This window comes from Pseudophryne corroboree, chromosome 2 (assembly GCF_028390025.1).
Source record: "Pseudophryne corroboree isolate aPseCor3 chromosome 2, aPseCor3.hap2, whole genome shotgun sequence".
NCBI classification, from domain to species: domain Eukaryota; kingdom Metazoa; phylum Chordata; class Amphibia; order Anura; family Myobatrachidae; genus Pseudophryne; species Pseudophryne corroboree.
The window spans coordinates 552,270,632-552,289,654 of NC_086445.1; the positions used below are offsets into that span (position 1 = coordinate 552,270,632).

The window sequence follows — 19,023 nt, forward strand, 5'->3', positions numbered from 1 at the left end:
ATCATACAGATTGTGAGCTGTGATGCATGACTGAAGGAGTTTAGATAGTTTTGTATGGCGAGAAGGCCCCATGCATGGACAGGATCTGTCAATATGGGGGTCTAATGTAGCGTTACAATTACCGGCCACAATAACCCAGGGATTCGAAAATTTAGAAAGATGGTCAGAGAACGTCTTAAAGAAGGAACCCTGCTGCATGTTTGGCGCGTAGACCGATGCCAAGGTGATGGGGGTTTGATTAAGGGAGCCGGAAAGAATTACAAATCTGCCATGGTCATCGAGAACCGTGTCCCGGACGACCAAGGGAAGGGTCACGATGGACCAGAATGGCAGTGCCTCTGCGCTTAGCTGGCATTGTGGAATAAAAGGCACGAGGATAACGTTTGGAGCTTAAAGAGGGGTGAGGGGCCCTAAAATGGGTCTCCTGCAAGAATATGATATCCGCTTTTTGTCGGGCAAAAAACTGAAACGCCATGGAGCGCTTGGTCGGGGAATTGAGGCCATTGACATTAATGGACAAAACTTTTAGAGTCATGGAGGATGAAAAACAGCATAGCTCAGTAGAAAGAATAACCCTTGACATGGCCGACCAGGGGACATTAGAGAGGGAAGAAAAAGACAAAAGAAAAGGGTGAGGGGGAACGTAAGTACGAATTTAAGGGATAGAACCTTTCCTAAAAACGGGTTGGGATCAGGAGGGAAGGGGCGGATGCCAGGTGGGCAGCCCCTTCGGAGTAGGGGGTAGCGCCAATAATAACAAATAACAAGGAGAAAGAGGAACATACGGAAAAAGAGAAGATACATTCTGCGAGCCAGGGCAAGGGGTGTGGGAAAATCGGGTCAGTGAGTAAAGAGGAGCAGGGAGAGAAGAGAAGACATTGCAGACAATATCTATGTATATAATAACAGTACATTAAGATGTGGATTCAACCAAGGCATTTAAAAAACATCAAATAGCCCTACAACGATGCCTAGATGAATCAGTGGTGATTTGCGAAAACAATAGCAACCAAAACAAACACGTCTAAATTATAGGCCAGGGTAGTCCTTTAGGATTGAGCGGCAGATTAGCCTTACCAAGTCAAGGCACGAGACCAACACAAAAAAAAGGGGACCACCAAGGACTGATGTGCAGGAGGTCCAGACAACATGTAGACCAGGGGTGTCCAACCTTTCACCTTCCCTGGGCCACATTAGAAGATGAAAATTTGGTTTGGGCCGCACATAAAATAAAATAACAGTAACGATACCTGATCATCCAAAAAAAACATAGAAAACATAGTTAACATATTAAACTTACTTGGAAATGAAGTTAGTGAGATGTTTGACATTGTTTCTCAGCCACCAATGCATCCCCCCCCCACACTGTAGTCCTCTTCCTCTCCTCCTCCTCTCCCTCCTCCTCTCCACACTGTGCTTCTTCAAGGGCCCACAAATTTCTCCCGCTGGGCTGAGCTCCGTGCTGCTGTCACGTGTGCCACTATGCAGTAGAGGAGGGCTACACTGTGACTGACAGCGGACCCCAAACCCCCCCCCCCTCCCGGACACATTGTACTGCAGTGGCACCTGACTTCATCCTCGTTACCCCCTCCCCCCAAACCAATCTGTACATCAAGTCCATCCCAGCTCCCAAGAAACCCGCCGGACACTGTATTGCGGCGTGGCGCTGGACTTCAGACCAGACCCTCCCTTCCCCCGACACTGTACAGCGGTTCAGACCTCCTCTCCCCCCCCCCCCCCCCCCCCGGGACACTGTACAGTGGCGCGGGCCGCGGACTTCAGATCCCGATTCCCCCCCCCCTGGACACTGTACAGCCGCGCGGCCAAGGACTTCAGACACACACACACACACCCCCGGCTCACTTACGAGTTCTTGTAGAACCAATTTCTACGCTGGGCTCCTCTACTCTCGTGCTGCTCAGTCACGTGTGCCGCTATGCAGCGGAGGAGGGCTACACTGTGACTGACAGCGGAGAGGGCGTGAGGTGGTGCTGGTCCCAGTGGCAGCAATCCAATCAGGATGTGCTGACAGCCTGCTGGGGCCGGCTCAGCTTCACATGTGGTGTCCGTACTCTGCAAAAAATTAATGGATGGGGCGGGTGAAGCGCGCTGGCGTCACCGTTGTGACGTGCCCCGGCCGCATTCCTGCCGCAAGCGCCGGCAGTGTAACTTGAAACTTTAGTTTAGAATTTCTTAAAAAATAAAAAATTGCACTGGGCCGCATTACTAGCCGACCTGGGCCGCATGCGGCCCGCGGGCCGCGGGTTGGACAAGCCTGATGTAGACCAATAAGCAACCAAAATCAAACGTGTAAGACAATGTAATAGGGAGGGGGAGGAACTAGCATGGTATAATAAACATAGCAAGAGGACATTTAAATGCAAAATTAGCTAACCCCTCTATAGAAAAGGCAACAGTAGGCAGGTATACATTGAAGTCTATAGGAACTATTGGCAATGTGTAAAGAACCTAACATTTGGAACGGACAAATTGTTTTTAGAAGACTATGTCGTCCCCTGGTGCGAAGCGGCACAATAGCCGACCCACCCCAGAGCACGCAGCCATCATGGGTCACCATGGGGCATCATGCAGAAGTCTGAAATAACACACAGTCCACTAAATCATAAAAGTCAAATATGCAAAACAATGTACCATGAGAATAATATGATAAAGGGGAGAACTAATGTGCAATGTCACATATAGTAACTAATCTGGAGAAGGCATCTCAACCGCTCATTTAGTAGACCATTCGGGGGTAGGCGCCACGGGTCTCCTAGGGGAGGTGATAGTGAGATGATTCCGGATCTCACAGGAAGAGAGTCAAAGATTCCAAGGGACCTGAGGAGGTCGTAGCCTTGGGCGGCGTTTTAATCGAATGGTGAGAGCCATCTTTGGAAACATGAAGTTGGAACGGGAAACCCCACCTATACTTGATGGAGTTGTCTCGAAGGACCTTGGTGATAGCGGTAAGGTCTCTGCGTTTTCGAAATGTGGATGGGGCCAAGTCCTGGAAAATTTGCAGTTGGGTTCCGGAGTAAATAACTGATTGATGTTCCCGAGCCGCCATCATAAATTTCTCTTTTGTTTTGTAATAGTGGAACCGTAGAATGACATCTCGGGGGGGTTGGGTGGGGGGAGGACGTGGGTGCAGCGCCCTATGCGCTCTATCGAGGAGGAAATCTTTAGAGACCTCAGGAATCATAGTCAGCAGCAAGCCTTCCAGAAAACCCGGGAGGCCCTCCATAGAGACGCTCTCCGGTATGTTGCGGATCCGGATATTGTTCAGGCGATTCCGGTTGTCCGTGTCCTCTAAGTGGTCTTCCTGTTGGGCCATATCCGGGGCGAATCTCTGATAGCTCCTGTTCGACCACTACCTGATATTGGCAAACTTCATCCACTTTACGTTCCAGGGAGTCAGTGCGGGTGCCAAGATCAGCGAGTTCAGTTCTGAATTCAGCTAGGACCGACCTCATTTCCGTCTGAATGGTCTTAGTGACGATAGCAATTACATCTTGGGTCGTGAGACCAGTCTTCGGAGAAGGAGCATCATCGGTATCCGACATGGGGTCCACGGTGGGGGAGTTACGAGGAGTAGCGCCAGCTTTCTCCCAAGCCCGGAGGATACTAGGTTTAGCCAGAGCAGGTGCTTTGCGGTTCCTCTGTGACATAGTGGAATGAGAGAGGTAGATGGGTAGCAGCTGAAACTATTGGTTCAGTGGAACAGTTGGTACAAGTGTGAAATGGGTTAATGATAGCTCCTAGAGACCCTATAAGTAGTATCAAGATGAGCCCCTAAGCCCTATATGGCCGCAGAATGGTTTAGCATAAAGCAGGCATCATGTATTCCTCACATCGTAGAGGACGAGGTAAGTAGTAATCAGGTGTGGTTTGAACCAGTGATGTAGAGTAAGGTAAGTATCCTCCACTAAAGCTGATTTCGGTAGCCAAGCGGTGGGGGAGAGCACGCCAACACGGACCAGCCAGCGACCGGTGGCAGTGCAACAGGGCTGAGTTCGGATATATATGCTTTATCTGCTTCTGTGCACCACGGTAACCCAGCGATGGTATGGAGCTAATCATAGGCAGCCGAGCCCAGGGGGGGGGGGGGGGGGAGCAGGGCCACTGTCCGGTGAGCACTCCGGCGAGCGCGGCCGTGGAGCCCCAGTGAGAGCCGCTATCTGCGCACCAGGCAGTGGGCAGCGAGGGCCGTGGCGAGCCGCCCCCACTCAGGGAGCTCCGGAGACAGTTACCTGGGGGCAGAAGGAGGAGACCGGCTGGCGGCAGGAGTGACCGCGGGAGCCCAGCGATCCTGCTCAACGCGGCGCTGGAGCCCAGCTGATGTGATGTCAGAGGGAGGGCAGCAGCTCACGACGCCCAACGAGCTCCACAGTCGAAGGCAAGATGGCCGCCGCTCGATTCCCCGTCCCGGCGGGCAGCGCCTCCATGCTCGTGTCCCGTGCGCCGGGGTCGTAGAGCGGCAGGTGGGAGATTGAAGAAGCTGCCCGGACGCCCGCAAAAAGTATACTGGGGACACGGAAGGCACCGCAGAGTCGGCAGTGCAGTTCCGGACACACGGCCCGGTTATGATCCCAACTCCAGGCCCCGGCTTCACGCTGGGGGGAAGGCCGCAATCCGCATGAGGGCTGAAAAGCGCTCCACGACTCCGCGGGACCCCCACAGCGACTACAGCAGGGTAAGTGGGGCTACAGGAGGCACTCCAAGCTCCCAGGGCGGGAGCAGGCAGGTGTGAGGAGTTTTAAAATAAGGTGCCCTCAGGAGCAGCCAGAGAGCACGTCCTCTCAGTATGATAGCCAGGCCACACCGACATAATTGGCCTTTAATGTCGTTTCCTGCTTGCGATCCGCAGGATCCTTGAGGGCAGCTGTGTCAGGAGATGGAAGCACCACTTTTTTGGACAGTCGGGACAGAGCCTTGTCCACATTGGGAGATGACTCCCACTTTTCCCTGTCGTCAGAGGGGAAAGGATATGCCATAAAAATTCTCTTGGGAATCTGCCATCTTTTGACAGGCGACTCCCAAGCCTTCTCACAAAGAGCGTTCAGTTCAAGAGAGGGGGGAAACTTCACCTCAGGCTTTTTCCCTTTAAATAAACAAACCCTTGTATCTGGAACAGGAGGTTCCTCAGAAATATGTAAAACATCTTTAATAGCCACAATCATGTACTGAATACTCTTTACCAATTTTGGATGTAAACTGGCTTCACTAAAGTCGACACTGGAATCAGAGTCTGTGTCGGTATCCGTATCTGCCATCTGGGTAAAGGAACGTTTCTGTGACCCTGAAGGGGCCTGTACCTGAGACAAGGTGTCCTCCATGGATTTTCTCACATTTGTGTCTGAGCATCAGATTTAACCAGCCTCTTAGACAATAACGCCACATTTGCATTCAATGTACTCAACATATTCACCCAATCAGCAGTCGGCTGTGCCAACAGAGTCACTCCCAAATCCTTCTCTGCACCCCCAGTAACTTCCTCCGGGAAGGAGCACTCAGCCTCAGACATGTCGACACACTGTACCGACACTCACACACTCACACTGGCAATAGGGGGCAGACCCACAGGGAAGCCTGTTAGAGAGAACACAGAGGGAGTATACCAGCTCACACCTGTCGAAGTCAGAAAATATTACAAAACACACATTACATACAAACACCACATAGATGGCCTCAGTGTGCGTACGTGTTCGGCTGTGCGTGCACATATTCGCAAATTGCGTATGGTCGCTCCCGTGGTCCTGCGCATTAGAGCGTGGTATGAGTAATTACAGTGGATTTTGTACTCTCATGGAAAAGCCACAAAGACATATCATAAATCTAATCTATATATTGTATAAATCCCACACTGTCTGCTTTTTCTTCTAAATAGCATGAAGATCGGTCACACACAAATTAAAACTCCCAGAAACTAAAATACAATGGCCTTATTTACACTAAGCTTTGAAATTCTATGAAGAAGGCAAACACCTTTGTTTTACTAGGATAGCCGAGTTTCTAGTTAAAACAATAAGTACTGTATTGTCGTTGTCTCACCTGAAGACAAAAACAAACGAAGAGACAATACCCAGGAACCGAAGCTGTTAGAAACTTAATTAACAATAGCTAACCAAAACACAAACCAGACATTTAGAAATCTAAGATATTAACATTCATAGTCTAAACTCTTGGAGATGTATTATTTATTATCAGTTATTTATATAGCGCACACATATTCCGCAGCGCTTTACAGAGAATATTTGCTCATTCACATCAGTCCCTGCCCCAGTATAGCTTACAATCTATACTCACTATCACATGTACACACATTCACGCTAGGGTTAACCGGAGTACCCGGAGGAAACCCACGCAAGTACGGGGAGAATATACAAACTCCACACAGTTAGGGCCATGGTGGGAATCGAACCCATGACCTCAGTGCTGTGAGGCAGTAATGCTAACCATTACACCATCCGTACTGCCCCTGTATGTGTTTGTGTATATATATATATACACACACACACACATATATCTATATATATATATATACACATATATATATAATTCCTAACAAATTGTAATAGCAGGAGTATGTGTGTGTGCGTGTATATATATATATATATATATATATATATATATATGAGTATATGGATATATGTGGATATATGTATATCTTGAGGATGGAAATAGATAATCATATCATGTGTGGGATCATATTGTTCAGAGTCACGTAAACATTAATCTGGTGGGAATAAGAACATTATTATATATTACCACATTAAGTTATTAATAATACCAGATTTATGTATGATTAATGTGATGGGTTTAACTGGTCATGGGGCAGGAACTCACATGCAAACAACAATAACCACATCTCAAGTCCTAGCCATCGCCCACTTCTTGAGCTGACCAAATGATCCCTGGTGCACTGGATATGTCCCACCCCCGAACCAATGGAAGAAGAGCACACAGTGTCTATTGCATTATGTTTTGATCTACTGTATAAAGAGCCAGCTGCAGGCCAGGTCACTATCACAGACTCTGAAGGTCATCACCCGTGATGACTGAGGACCGGACCGGGAAGCGCAGGCGAAACCAAAAGTATGTAACATTGACTGTAGCCATTATTCTATTGTATTGTATTGCTTTGTGATTGTAACCCCCTTTCAGTAATAATAGGCTGTGGTGTCGGAACCCAGCCGTTTAAATACAATCTGGTGTCTTGTATTCTTTCCCTGCTAAGGTTTAAAGTGTATTACTATCTCATGCATAGCTGTTAAGGGTTCGCTGTGTAACTTTGGGTGTGTACGCGCTGTGTGTACTTTGTACAGCCAGCGCGGCGTTTGTACGCAAAGTCCGTACACGGTACGGGACTCTGTACGCTAATGGTGTAATAAGTACGTAGGTTGTGTATTAAGTATAGCGGCGCCCATATACTACTAAAAAATAATATATGATCACTGCACTGTTTTTTAATATATATATATAGCACCAATTTACTGTCCCCCCCCCCCCCCCCCTCTGGTTTGCTCCCTGTACTTGTAAAGGAGAGTGGAGGTCCAGGCCAGCGTCTCTGCATGCTCTGTGAAGATAGAACATGGCGCTGCTAAGCTGTGTGGCTAAGCCACGCCCCCACCCTGCACGCTGTAGTCCCGCTCAAATTTAAATTATTATACTGTGGGGGTCTCATATATAGTGCCCAGGCACCTCTAATATGCTTTTTTTGCCAGCGAAAAACTCCAGTAACCTGCTGCCCAGGGCGCTCCCCTCTGCGCCCTGTGAGTACCGTTGGTGTGTGTGTGGGAGCATGGAGCGCAGCGCTACCGCTGCACTGTACCTTTGTTTACTGAAGTCTTCTGCCGTCACTGAAGTCTTCTGCCTTCTGCATACTCACCCGGCTTCTTTCTTCTGGCTTTTATGAGGGGGTTGACGGCGCGGCTCCGGGAACAAGCAGCTAGGCGCACCAAGTGATCGAACCCTCTGGAGCTAATGGTGTCCAGTAGTCTAAGAAGCAGAGCCCTTAACTCAGAAGAAGTAGGTCTGACTTCTCTCCCCTCACTCCCACGAAGCAGAGAGCCTGTAGCCAGCAGGTCTCGCTGAAAATAAAAAAGCCTAACAAAGTCTTTTCAGAGAAGCTCAGTAGAGCTCCCCTAGTGTGTGTCCAGTCTGTCCTGGGCACAGAATCTAACTAAGGTCTGGAGGAGGGGCATAGAGGGAGGAGCCAGTTCACACCCATTCAAAGTCTTATAGTGTGCCCATGTCTCCTGCGGATCCCGTCTATACCCCATGGTCCTTTTGGAGTCCCCAGCATCCTCTAGGACGTAAGAGAAATACACAATCACTATAATTAATAAATAAGTAATAATTTATATAAATATAAAATCAAATTAAACGGATTATACTGGTGAAAACCATGCTGCTCGGCCGGATGTAGAACCTGTGACCTTGTATACTGTAGTCCTATACTCTGCTGACTGAGCCACCACAGCTTGTCTGTGTTAAAGAGGATAACATAACTGATGTTATATTCATCGGCTCTTACGGTTAGCTAAAGTTTGAACTCTGTGCTGCCTTGTTTGTTATTAAATCATTTAAATGAATTATGAAGGTATTATATTGTTAACAATGTATAATGTATTAAAGGTTTTTAATAAGAAGCACCTATAATATAATATATACAAAGTTTTATTTTCTTATTGCACAAATCCATTATTTGGCAGCCATTTACAATAATGAATCACCACAGGTGTAATTACCACATACCACAGGTGTGAGAACGGGAAAATACATAGATCGGATTGGACATTAACAGAATAAATATCCACCTATTGTGACATTCAATATAAAATCCTCCTGAGGAAACCGCCGGCCTATTTTGGCGGAGAATGCGTTGAGAACCTACAGTGAATGAGTGTGCTCTGCCGGGAATTGAAGTGACCAATTCAAAGTCTGTTAATATTTCCCCCTGCAGCACTGGGATCGCTGCACTTGTTCTGACCGCTGCTGTGGAACAATGCCGTCAGCAGACAACACTGGGTGGACTCGCTGCAGCTCAGCTCATAGCCCTGCTTACAGTATAGGGAGTCCAGCGTCTGCATTACACCTGACGGATATTTACTGCTTAATGAACAGTGGGTGAGATATAACCCTTTCATATAGGGTCATTACAGCATATTGTCACATTTATTCAACTCCGGAATGTTATTTTGGTGTTACAACCCTTTCATATAGGGTAGCACAGCATTTTTGTTACAACTGTTTCAAACTTGGAACGCTATGTTGCTGCTACATATTAATTTCTTGTCCCGGATGATTACCAGTTTAAACAATTGAATGGACCTCATTTCTGCATAAATCAATCTTTCCAAACTGCATATTGCTTTTAAATTATAGAATGCTGTTATTTAGACTGCCTTATACTTGTGCATTTATATACTGTTTTTTATGTATTGAAAATAAAACAAGATTTATGTTAAGAACTTACCGTTGTTAAATCTCTTTCTGCGAGGTACACTGGGCTCCACAGGGAATGACATTGGGGTGTAGAGTAGGATCTTGATCCGAGGCACCAACAGGCTCAAAGCTTTGACTGTTCCCAGAATGCATAGCGCCGCCTCCTCTATAACCCCGCCTCAGTGCACAAGAGCTCAGTTTTTGTTAACCAATCCAATGCAGTAGCAGGCAAAAGAGACGGCAACTGTTAGTAGCCACATACACCACATTCTCACGACAGGAGAAAGTGTCAGCGGCTAATGCCATACCAACCCAAAGAAGTTAAGTGCGTCAGGGTGGGAGCTCTGTGGAGCCCAGTGTACCTCGCAGAAAGAGATTCAACAACGGTAAGTTCTTACCATAAATCTCCTTTTCTGCTGCGGGGTACACTGGGCTCCACAGGGAATGACATTGGGGATGTCCTAAAGCAGTTCCTTATGGGAGGGGACGCACTGTAGCGGGCACAAGAACCCGGCGTCCAAAGGAGGCATCCTGGGAGGCGGAAGTATCGAAGGCATAGAACTTTATGAACGTGTTCACTGAGGACCACGTAGCCGCCTTGCACAATTGTTCAAGGGTCGCACCACGGCGGGCCGCCCAAGAAGGTCCAACCGACTGAGTAGAATGGGCCTTTATTGTAGCAGGAGTTGGAAGGCCAGCCTGTACATAAGCATGTGCAATCACCATTCTAATCCATCTGGCCAGGGTCTGCTTGTGAGCAAACCAGCCACGTTTGTGAAAACCAAACAGAACAAAGAGAGAATTCGACTTCCTGATGGAGGCAGTTCTCTTCACATAGATACGGAGAGCCCGTACCACATCCAAAGACCTCTCTTTGGAAGACAAGTCAGAAGAGGCAAAGGCCGGAACCACGATCTCATGATTATGGTGGAAAGAAGATACCACCTTCGGTAAATACACGGGACGTGTTCTAAGAACCACCCGATAACGGTGATAAGGTGACCTACAAGACAAGGCACCCAAATCAGACACCCGTCTAGCAGAGGCAATAGCCAGCAGAAACAATACCTTAAGAGAAAGCCACTTAAGGTCTGCAGATTCAAGAGGCTCAAACAGACACCCTTGCAATGCCTCCAGAACCACCGACATGTCCCAAGGAGCCACAGGCGGGACTTCAGGAGGTTGAATCCGAAACACACCCTGAGTGAACATATGCACATCAGGTAAAGTCGCAATCTTTCTCTGGAACCAAATCGACAAGGCAGAAATATGAACCTTGATGGAGGCCAGACGAAGGCCCAAGTCCAGGCCCTGTTGTAGAAAGGCCAAAAGTTTGGCCGTACTAAACTTGTAAGCGTCATAATCGTTAGATGCGCACCAAGCAAATTAAGAATTCCAGACCCTATGGTAAATCCGAGCAGAAGCCGGTTTCCGGGCCATCAACATGGTTTGAATGACCACCTCAGAAAATCCTTTGGCCCTCAAGACTGAAGCTTCAAGAGCCATGCCGTCAAAGCCAACCGGGCTAAATCCTGATATACACAGAGGCCCTGAACGAGGACATCTGGACACTGTGGAAGTAGAAGGGGACGCTCTATCGAGAGACCCTGAAGGTCTGAGAACAAATGCCGTCTGGGCCACGCAGGAGCGATCAGAAGCAGGATTCCTCCTCTTTGCTTGAACTTCCTTATTACTCTGGGCAGGAGTGACACCGGAGGGAACACGTATGGCAGCTGAAAGTGCTGTGGAATTGCCAGTGCATCCACGAACGCTGCTTGAGGATCCCTTGTCCTTGCTCCGAAGACCGGAACCTTGTGATTGTCTCGAGACGCCATCAGGTCCACATCTGGAAGGCCCCACCTGTCCACGAGGAGTTAAAACACTTCTGGATGGAGGCTCTACTCTCCGGCGTGTAAATCCTGACGACTGAGAAAGTCTGCTTCCCAGTTTAGGACTCCCGGAATGAATACTGCCGATACGGCTGGCAGATGGCGTTCCACCCACTGAAGAATCCGTGATACTTCCCTCATTGCCATGCGCCTTCGAGTGCCGCCTGGATGATTGATGTATGCCACCATGGTTGTCTTGAACAGGTCTGTTCTGTATTAAATGCTGGGCAAAGTTCAGTGAGTTGAACACCGCCCGCAATTCCAGAATGTTTGTCGGGAGGAGAGACTCCTCCTTCATCCACCGACCCTGAAGGGAGTGAGTGTTGCTCCAACACTGCGCCCCAACCTCTCAGACTGGCATCCTTTGTTAGAAGGACCCAGTTGGAGATCCAGAAGGGACGACCCCTGCTCAATCATTGGTCCTAAAGCCACCAGCTCAGTGACAGACGGACCTCCGGAGACAAGGAGATCATGTGAGACCTGATCCGGTGAGGCAGACCGTCCCACTTGGCAAGAATCAGCTTCTGCAGAGGGTGGGAATGGAATTGAGCGTACTCCACCATGTCGAAAGCAGACACCATGGGGTAAATTTACTAAAGTGGGAGATTCTTAGAACTGGTGATGTTGCCCATAGCAACCAATCAGATTATATCTATTATCTGCTAGAAGCAGCTAGATAAATGGTAAGTAGAATCTGATTGGTTGCCATGGGCAACATCACCAGTTCTAAAAATCTCCCACCTTAGTAAATTTACCCCCATGAGACCTAGCACTTGCATTGCCCAATGTATCGACACTTGCGGACGAGATAGGAAGCAACAAATCCTGTCCTGAAGCTTCAGGAACTTCTCCTGAGACAAGAACAACCGCTGGTTGTGCGTGTCCAACAACGCCCTCATGTGCACCATGCTCTGAGCAGGGACCAAGGAAGATTTCTTTCAGTTGATGAGCCACCCGTGGGCTTGTAGAAACCGGATAGTCAGATCCAGATGGCGTAGGAGAATTTCTGGGGAATTTGCCAGGATCAACAAGTTATCCAGATACAGTAAAATCCTGACCCCTTGACGGCGGTTTTTGTATGCCTGCTACTGCATGGCACCAACTACAAAACTGAGCTCCTGTGCACGGAGGTGGGATTATAGAGGAGGCGGCGCTATGAATTCTGGGAACAGTCAAAGCTTTGAGCCTGTTGGTGCCTCGGATCAAGATCCTACTCTACACCCCATCGTTATTCCCTGTGGAGCCCAGTGTACCCCGCAGCAGAAATGTATCTTATTTATTTTATATGCGCTCCTTGTTGAATTAGTTATATACTAATAATACTCTATATTTAAAGGAGTGGACATACCTGGTGTGAGGAATCCTTTGCTCGGATTAGCCCGGAGCCACAGCTTGCTATAAGAAGGCTCATCAAGCTTACTTATGAACTGGAACTGACATGCCACTTGCCCGTCATTGTGAATGGTGAATGTCCGGACTTGTAGCTGCATGTACTTCACATCCTTGAAGTGGAACTATGGAAGAGACAACACGTCAGCATTTAAGCTTCTCATTGGTAACACATGCACACATTGCATCTAATTCATATGAGGTTGTTCTTGCTTCTGCTGTTGCTATCTTTTTGTCACACGCAGTTCCGATTATATGTTAATATGTGCAGCTAACCTAAGCACAGGGACACCCACTGCTATCGCATAATTTCCATCCGACTGCGTATAATTGCTGGTACACTGGTACAATCGTGTGCCACTGCATCTCATAGAATTTGATGGCAGATAAGAACCACTTGGCCCATATTTTATACGCATGCACAGTAAGAATACAGCGGCCTACAATAGCAGCATTGCGACCGAATCAGAATTAGGCCCTTAGAGTTTTTCTGTGTTTCTAATGCATAATCTGAAAGACAACACTATGCAATAACATCAACAAACACGATTGGAGCCTTATTCATTAAGAGTGACTTTTGTTCTGTCTACAGCCCTTATATGTATGCAGATTTAGATTTGATTACTTTAAATATATATATTGTGTCTGCTTATTGGCATCAGGTACTGGGGATGCACGTGCTGACCAGGTTAATGTTAGCCAGCTGCAGTCTTTGAACAAATTAGTGTTTTGGACAACCACCAATGTTCTAGACCAGTGATGGCTAACCTTGACACTCCAGCTGTTGTTGAACTACACATCCCAGCATGCCCTGCTACAGTTTTGCTATTTGGCCATGCTAAAACTGATGCAGGGCATGCTGGGATGTGTAGTGCAACAACAGCTGTAGTGTCAAGGTTAGCCATCACTGTTCTAGACGGTCATTTATTTCTTTTGGACCCACCCATAGATGCGATACTATCATGGTATAGTCCCAGTGATATTAAACCTGCCAATTGAAACATGAGGTATCCCTTTATAAATGCTATAGATACATACTTAGCAGAAATGTATTTATTTTACATACCGTATATACTCGAGTATAAGCCGACTTTTTCAACACTTTTTTTTGTGCTGAAAAAGCCACCTCGGCTTATGCTCGAGTCAGTGCAGTGACAGGGAGTGCAGTGTGAAGGAGGGACACGGAGGGCACAGCGCGCGGCTCTCCTGTGTCCCTCCTGCATCTCCGGCGGGTCCATTAAAGGAAGTACCCGTTCGTGACCTCTGATCACGAACCGGCACTTCCTTTAATAGACCCGCGGCGGCCGCCGGAGATGCAGGAGGGACACAGGAGAGCCGTGCGCTGTGCGCTCCGTGTACCTCCTTCAGAAGACAGCGCGGGATCGACGGAGGGGTAAGCAACAGCGCTGGGGGAACATATTTGGCACTTGGGGAGGGGGCATATCTGGCAGCAGCATGAGGGGCATATCTGGCAGCAGCATGAGGGCATATCTGGCAGCAGCATGAGGGCATATCTTGCACATCTGGCACTGTGGGGCATATTTGGCAGCATGAGGGCATATCTGGCACATCAGGCACTGTGAGGGCATATCTGGCACTGTGGGGCATATCTGGCAGTATGAGGGCATATCTGGCACTGAGGGCTGTGTACGGCTAGAGCTGCATTTCCCACCCTAGGCTTATACTCGAGTCAATAAGTTTTCCCAGGTTTTTGTGGTAAAATTAGGTGCCTCGGCTTATATTCGGGTCGACTTATACTCGAGTATATACGGTAACTCAAACAAGGAAGTAGAAACAAGGGTTTTTATTCCGGTAGCAAATGTACACTTTAGGATTCTCCATTAGTAATTATTACATACAATACATATTGAGGTAGGGTGGTCTTCAGTATACCAGCTCTTGGGATCCCGGCGCACAGTATACCGGCGCCGGGATCCCGACAGCTGGCATACCGACACTTATTCTCCCTCGTGGGGGTCCACGCCCCCCCTGGAGGGAGAATAAAATAGTGTGGCGCGCGTGGCGTGCCACCGTGCCCGTAGCGAGCCCGCATGGGGCTCATTTGCGCTCGCCACACTGTCGGTAAGCCGGCGGTCGGGCTCCCGGCGCCGGTATGCTGGTCGCCGGGAGCCCGACCGCCGGCATATCGTAGAGAACCCATTGAGGTAATACACATCAATGGCCCATGAATGTCTCAGATTGAGAACCAGAATTACACAGATATTATTTCCTTGCAATTATTTGAGATAATGGCATGAGCTTGAGGGCAGTCTTTTTTTAATTATTTCTTTTTTTAAAGTCATGCTTCCAGTTTTTAAACCTATTGAAGGACAATGCAGTCAGCTGGTCTGTGTCTGAAGTCTGACAGCGTCCTGAACAGGAAATTTCAATCAAATCCTAAATACATCAAGTTCTGACATTTACATATACATTTATGAATGTTACTGGAGAACGTCATATACCGAGTATTTTAAGTATAATACTCTTTATGATGTGAAACATAATTTTGCTTATCCTAGTTATTTATTGTCCCTTGCAAAGTGCAATAAAGAGAAAAAGGTTGACCAAAACGTTGTAGGTAGTATTGCAATTTGACTTAATGAGGTAGTAGATAAAAAACAATAAAACCTTTCCATTGTATGGAGCTCCAAAATGGTAAAGATAAAGTTCCTATTTTTAGAGCATTGTGGAGTGTGCTGCCAATATAGGGTCTGACTCAGAGATGGGCAGCATTGAGACTGTGCTACAATATGCATATGGTGTCTGTACTAGAGAGATGCCTATTGCATTTGTGATCCGCTGCTGAGTCAGGGCCAGTGAAGCTGCGTCGCAAGATGCAGGCCCTGACCTCGGCATGCCTACAAAGTGGGGCTGACCCATTTTGTAAAACGCTTCCCGTTGTTGCTCCCTCCCCGAAACTAAGTTGTTGAAAACTGTCACTCACCTGTGAAGGAAGAGGAAATGATCATTCTTTGGAAAGGACTCATTCATTTAATTGCAACTTGTGGTGTTATCTGCATTTGTTCTCTGCATTACTGATCAATAGGAAAGAATAACCTATTATATTGTGATGGTGTAGTATGGTATGCCGGCAGCTGGGATCCCGGCGGCCAGCATACCGGCGCCGGAATCCCGACCGCTGGCATACTGACAGCTGGGCGAGTGCAAATGAGCCCCTTGCGGGCTATTTATTCTCCCTCCAGGGGGGTCGTGGACCCCCAATAGGGAGAATAGTTGTCGGTATGCCAGGTGTCGGGATTCCGGCGCCGGTATCTCAACAGCCGGCATACTGAATACCACCCATATTGTGATTATCCTCTACTTTGTTCACTTTTGGTGTATTCAACATGTGGATGTAGAGAGCGCTTTTTATTCTGTGCTACTTTTAACTATTGGATTGTTTCTTTGGGTGGTCTTCAGTATGCCGACTGACGGGATCCCGGCGCACAGTATACCGGCGCCGGAATCCCGACAGCCGGCATACCGACACTTATTCTCCCTCGTGGGGGTCCACGACCTCCCTGGAGGGAGAATAAAATAGCGTGCACCGTGCCCGTAGCGTGGCGAGCGCAGCGAGCCCGCAAGGGGCTCAATTGCGCTCGCCACGCTGTCGGTAAGCCGGCGGTCGGGCTCCCGGCGCCGGTATGCTGGTCGCCGGGAGCCCGACCGCCGGCATACCATACTGAACCCGTTTCTTTGAGTGTTTTGTGGATGTACACTCCTGCACCTTATTTTGAGCAGCACTCTTATCTTTATTGCACACCTATTCAAGATCTTTTAAACCTACAGTATAAATAAATGGTTATAATAATAAGAATTTACTAATTCTATTTCTCGTAGTCCGTAGTAGATGCTGGGAACTCCGTAAGGACCATGGGGAATAGACGGGCTCCGCAGGAGACTGGGCACTCTAAAAGAAAGATTAGGTACTATCTGGTGTGCACTGGCTCCTCCCTCTATGCCCCTCCTCCAGACCTCAGTTAGGGAAACTGTGCCCGGAAGAGCTGACACAACAAGGAAAGGATTTGGAATCCAGGGTAAGACTCATACCAGCCACACCAATCACACTGTACAACTTGTGATAACCTTACCGAGTTAACAGTATGAACAACAACTGAGCCTCATTTAACGGATGGCTCATAACAATAACCCTTTAGTTAAGCAATAACTATATACATGTATTGCAGAGAGTCCGCACTTGGGACGGGCGCCCAGCATCCACTACGGACTACGAGAAATAGAATTACCGGTGAGTAAATTCTTATTTTCTCTGACGTCCTAGTGGATGCTGGGAACTCCGTAAGGACCATGGGGATTATACCAAAGCTCAAAACGGGCGGGAGAGTGCGGATGACTCTGCAGCACCGCATGAGCAAACTCAAGGTCCTCCTCAGCCAGGGTATCAACCTTGTAGAACTTAGCAAACTTGTTTGACACCGACCAAGTAGCAGCTCGGCAAAGCTGTAAAGCCGAGACCCCTCGGGCAGCCGCCCAAGAAGAGCCCACCTTCCTTGTGGAATGGGCTTTCACCGATTTTGGATGCGGCAATCCAGCCGCAGAGTGAACCCGCTGAATTGTGCTATAAATCCAGCGAGCAATAGTCTGCTTCGAAGCAGGAGCGCCAACCTTGTTGGCTGCATACAGAATAAACAGCGAGTCAGACTTTCTGACTCCCGCCGTTCTGGAAACAAATTTTCAAAGCCCGGACTACGTCCAGCAACTTGGAATCCTCTAAGTCCCTAGTAGCCGCAGGCACCACAATAGGCTGGTTCAAATGAAACGATGATACCACCCTAGGGAGAAATTGGGGACGAGTCCTCAATTCTGCCCTGTCCATATGGAAGATCAGATAAGGGCTTTTACATGACAAAACCGCCAATTCTGACACACGCCTAGCCGAAGCTAAGGCCAATAGCATGACCACTTTCCACGTGAGATATTTTAGCTCCACGGTCTTAAGTGGCTCAAACCAGTGGGATTTCAGGAAATCCAACACAACGTTAAGATCCCAAGGTGCCACCGGTGGCACAAAAGGAGGCTGAATATGCAGCACGCTCGGAACAACGTCTGAACTTCAGGCAGTGAAGCCAGTTCTTTTTGAGAGAAAATGGATAGGGCCGAAATCTTGACCTTTATGGATCCTAATTATAGGCCCATAGTCACTCCTGACTGTAGGAAGTGCAGGAATCGACCCCGCTGGAATTCCTCTGTAGGGCCTTCCCGGCCTCACACCAAGCAACCTATTTTCGCTATATACAGTGAAAAAGTCTTGCTGTCACGTCTTTCCTAGCCTTTATCAGCGTAGGAATAACTGCATCCGGAATGCCCTTTTCCGCTATGATCCGGCGTTCAACCGCCATGCCGTCAAATGCAGCCGCGGTAAGTCTTGGAACAGACAGGGCCCCTGTTGCAACATGTCCTGTCTGAGAGGCAGAAGCCCTGAGTCCTCTGAGAGCATTTCTTGCAGCTCCGGGTACCGAGTCCTTCTTGGCCCATTCGGAGCAAAGAATATTGTTCTCACTCCTCCTTTTATTACAATTCTCAGCCCTTGGGTATGAGAGGAAGAGGAGGGAATACATAGACCGACTGGAACACCCACGGTGTTACTAGTGCGACCACAGCTATCAGCTGAGGGTCCCTTGACCCGGCTTAAAACCTTTTTTAGCTTTTATTGAGGTGGGACGCCATCTAGTCCACCTGAGGCAGTTCCCATCAATTTTCAAACTGCGTGAAGACTTCCTGATAAAGTCCCCACTTTCCCGGGTGGAGGTCGTGCCTGCTGAGGAAGTCTGCTTCCCAGTTGACCACTCCCGGAATGAACACTGCTGACAGTGCGCTTACTTGATTCTCCACCCAGCAAAGAATTCTGGTGGCTTCTACCCTCGCCACCCTGCTCTTTGTGCCGCCTTGGCGGTTTACACGAACCCCTGCGGTCTGACTGGATCAGAACCGGTTGGTCGCGAAGCAGGATCTCCGCTTGACGTAGGGCGTTGTATATGGCCCTTAGTTCCAGGATATTGATGTGAAGGCAAGTCTGTTGACTTGACCACAGACCTTGGAAATTTCTTCCCTGTGTAACTGCCCCCCACCCTCGGAGGCTTGCATCCGTGGTCACCAGGATCCAGTCCTGAATGCCGAATCTGCGGCCCTCGAGAAGGTGAGCACTCTGCAGCCACCACAGGAGAGACACCCTGGCCCTGGGGGATAGGGTGATTAACCGATGCATCTGAAGAGGTGATCTGGACCACTTGTCCAGTAAGTCCCATTGGAAGGTCCTCGCATGGAACCTGCCTAAGGG

General features: G+C 48.4%; 1 protein-coding gene across 4 annotated transcripts in view; it reads right to left on the reverse strand.

Moving 5' to 3' along the window:
* INPP5B (inositol polyphosphate-5-phosphatase B) overlaps positions 1-19,023 on the reverse strand; it is a 483,885-nt gene that overhangs the window by 102,894 nt on the left and 361,968 nt on the right. For all 4 annotated transcript variants that reach the window (XM_063954327.1, XM_063954328.1, XM_063954329.1 and 1 more), the window contains one exon: positions 12,685-12,850. In XM_063954327.1, the coding sequence (XP_063810397.1) occupies positions 12,685-12,850 (166 nt within the window). The remainder of the gene's footprint in view (positions 1-12,684; positions 12,851-19,023) is intronic.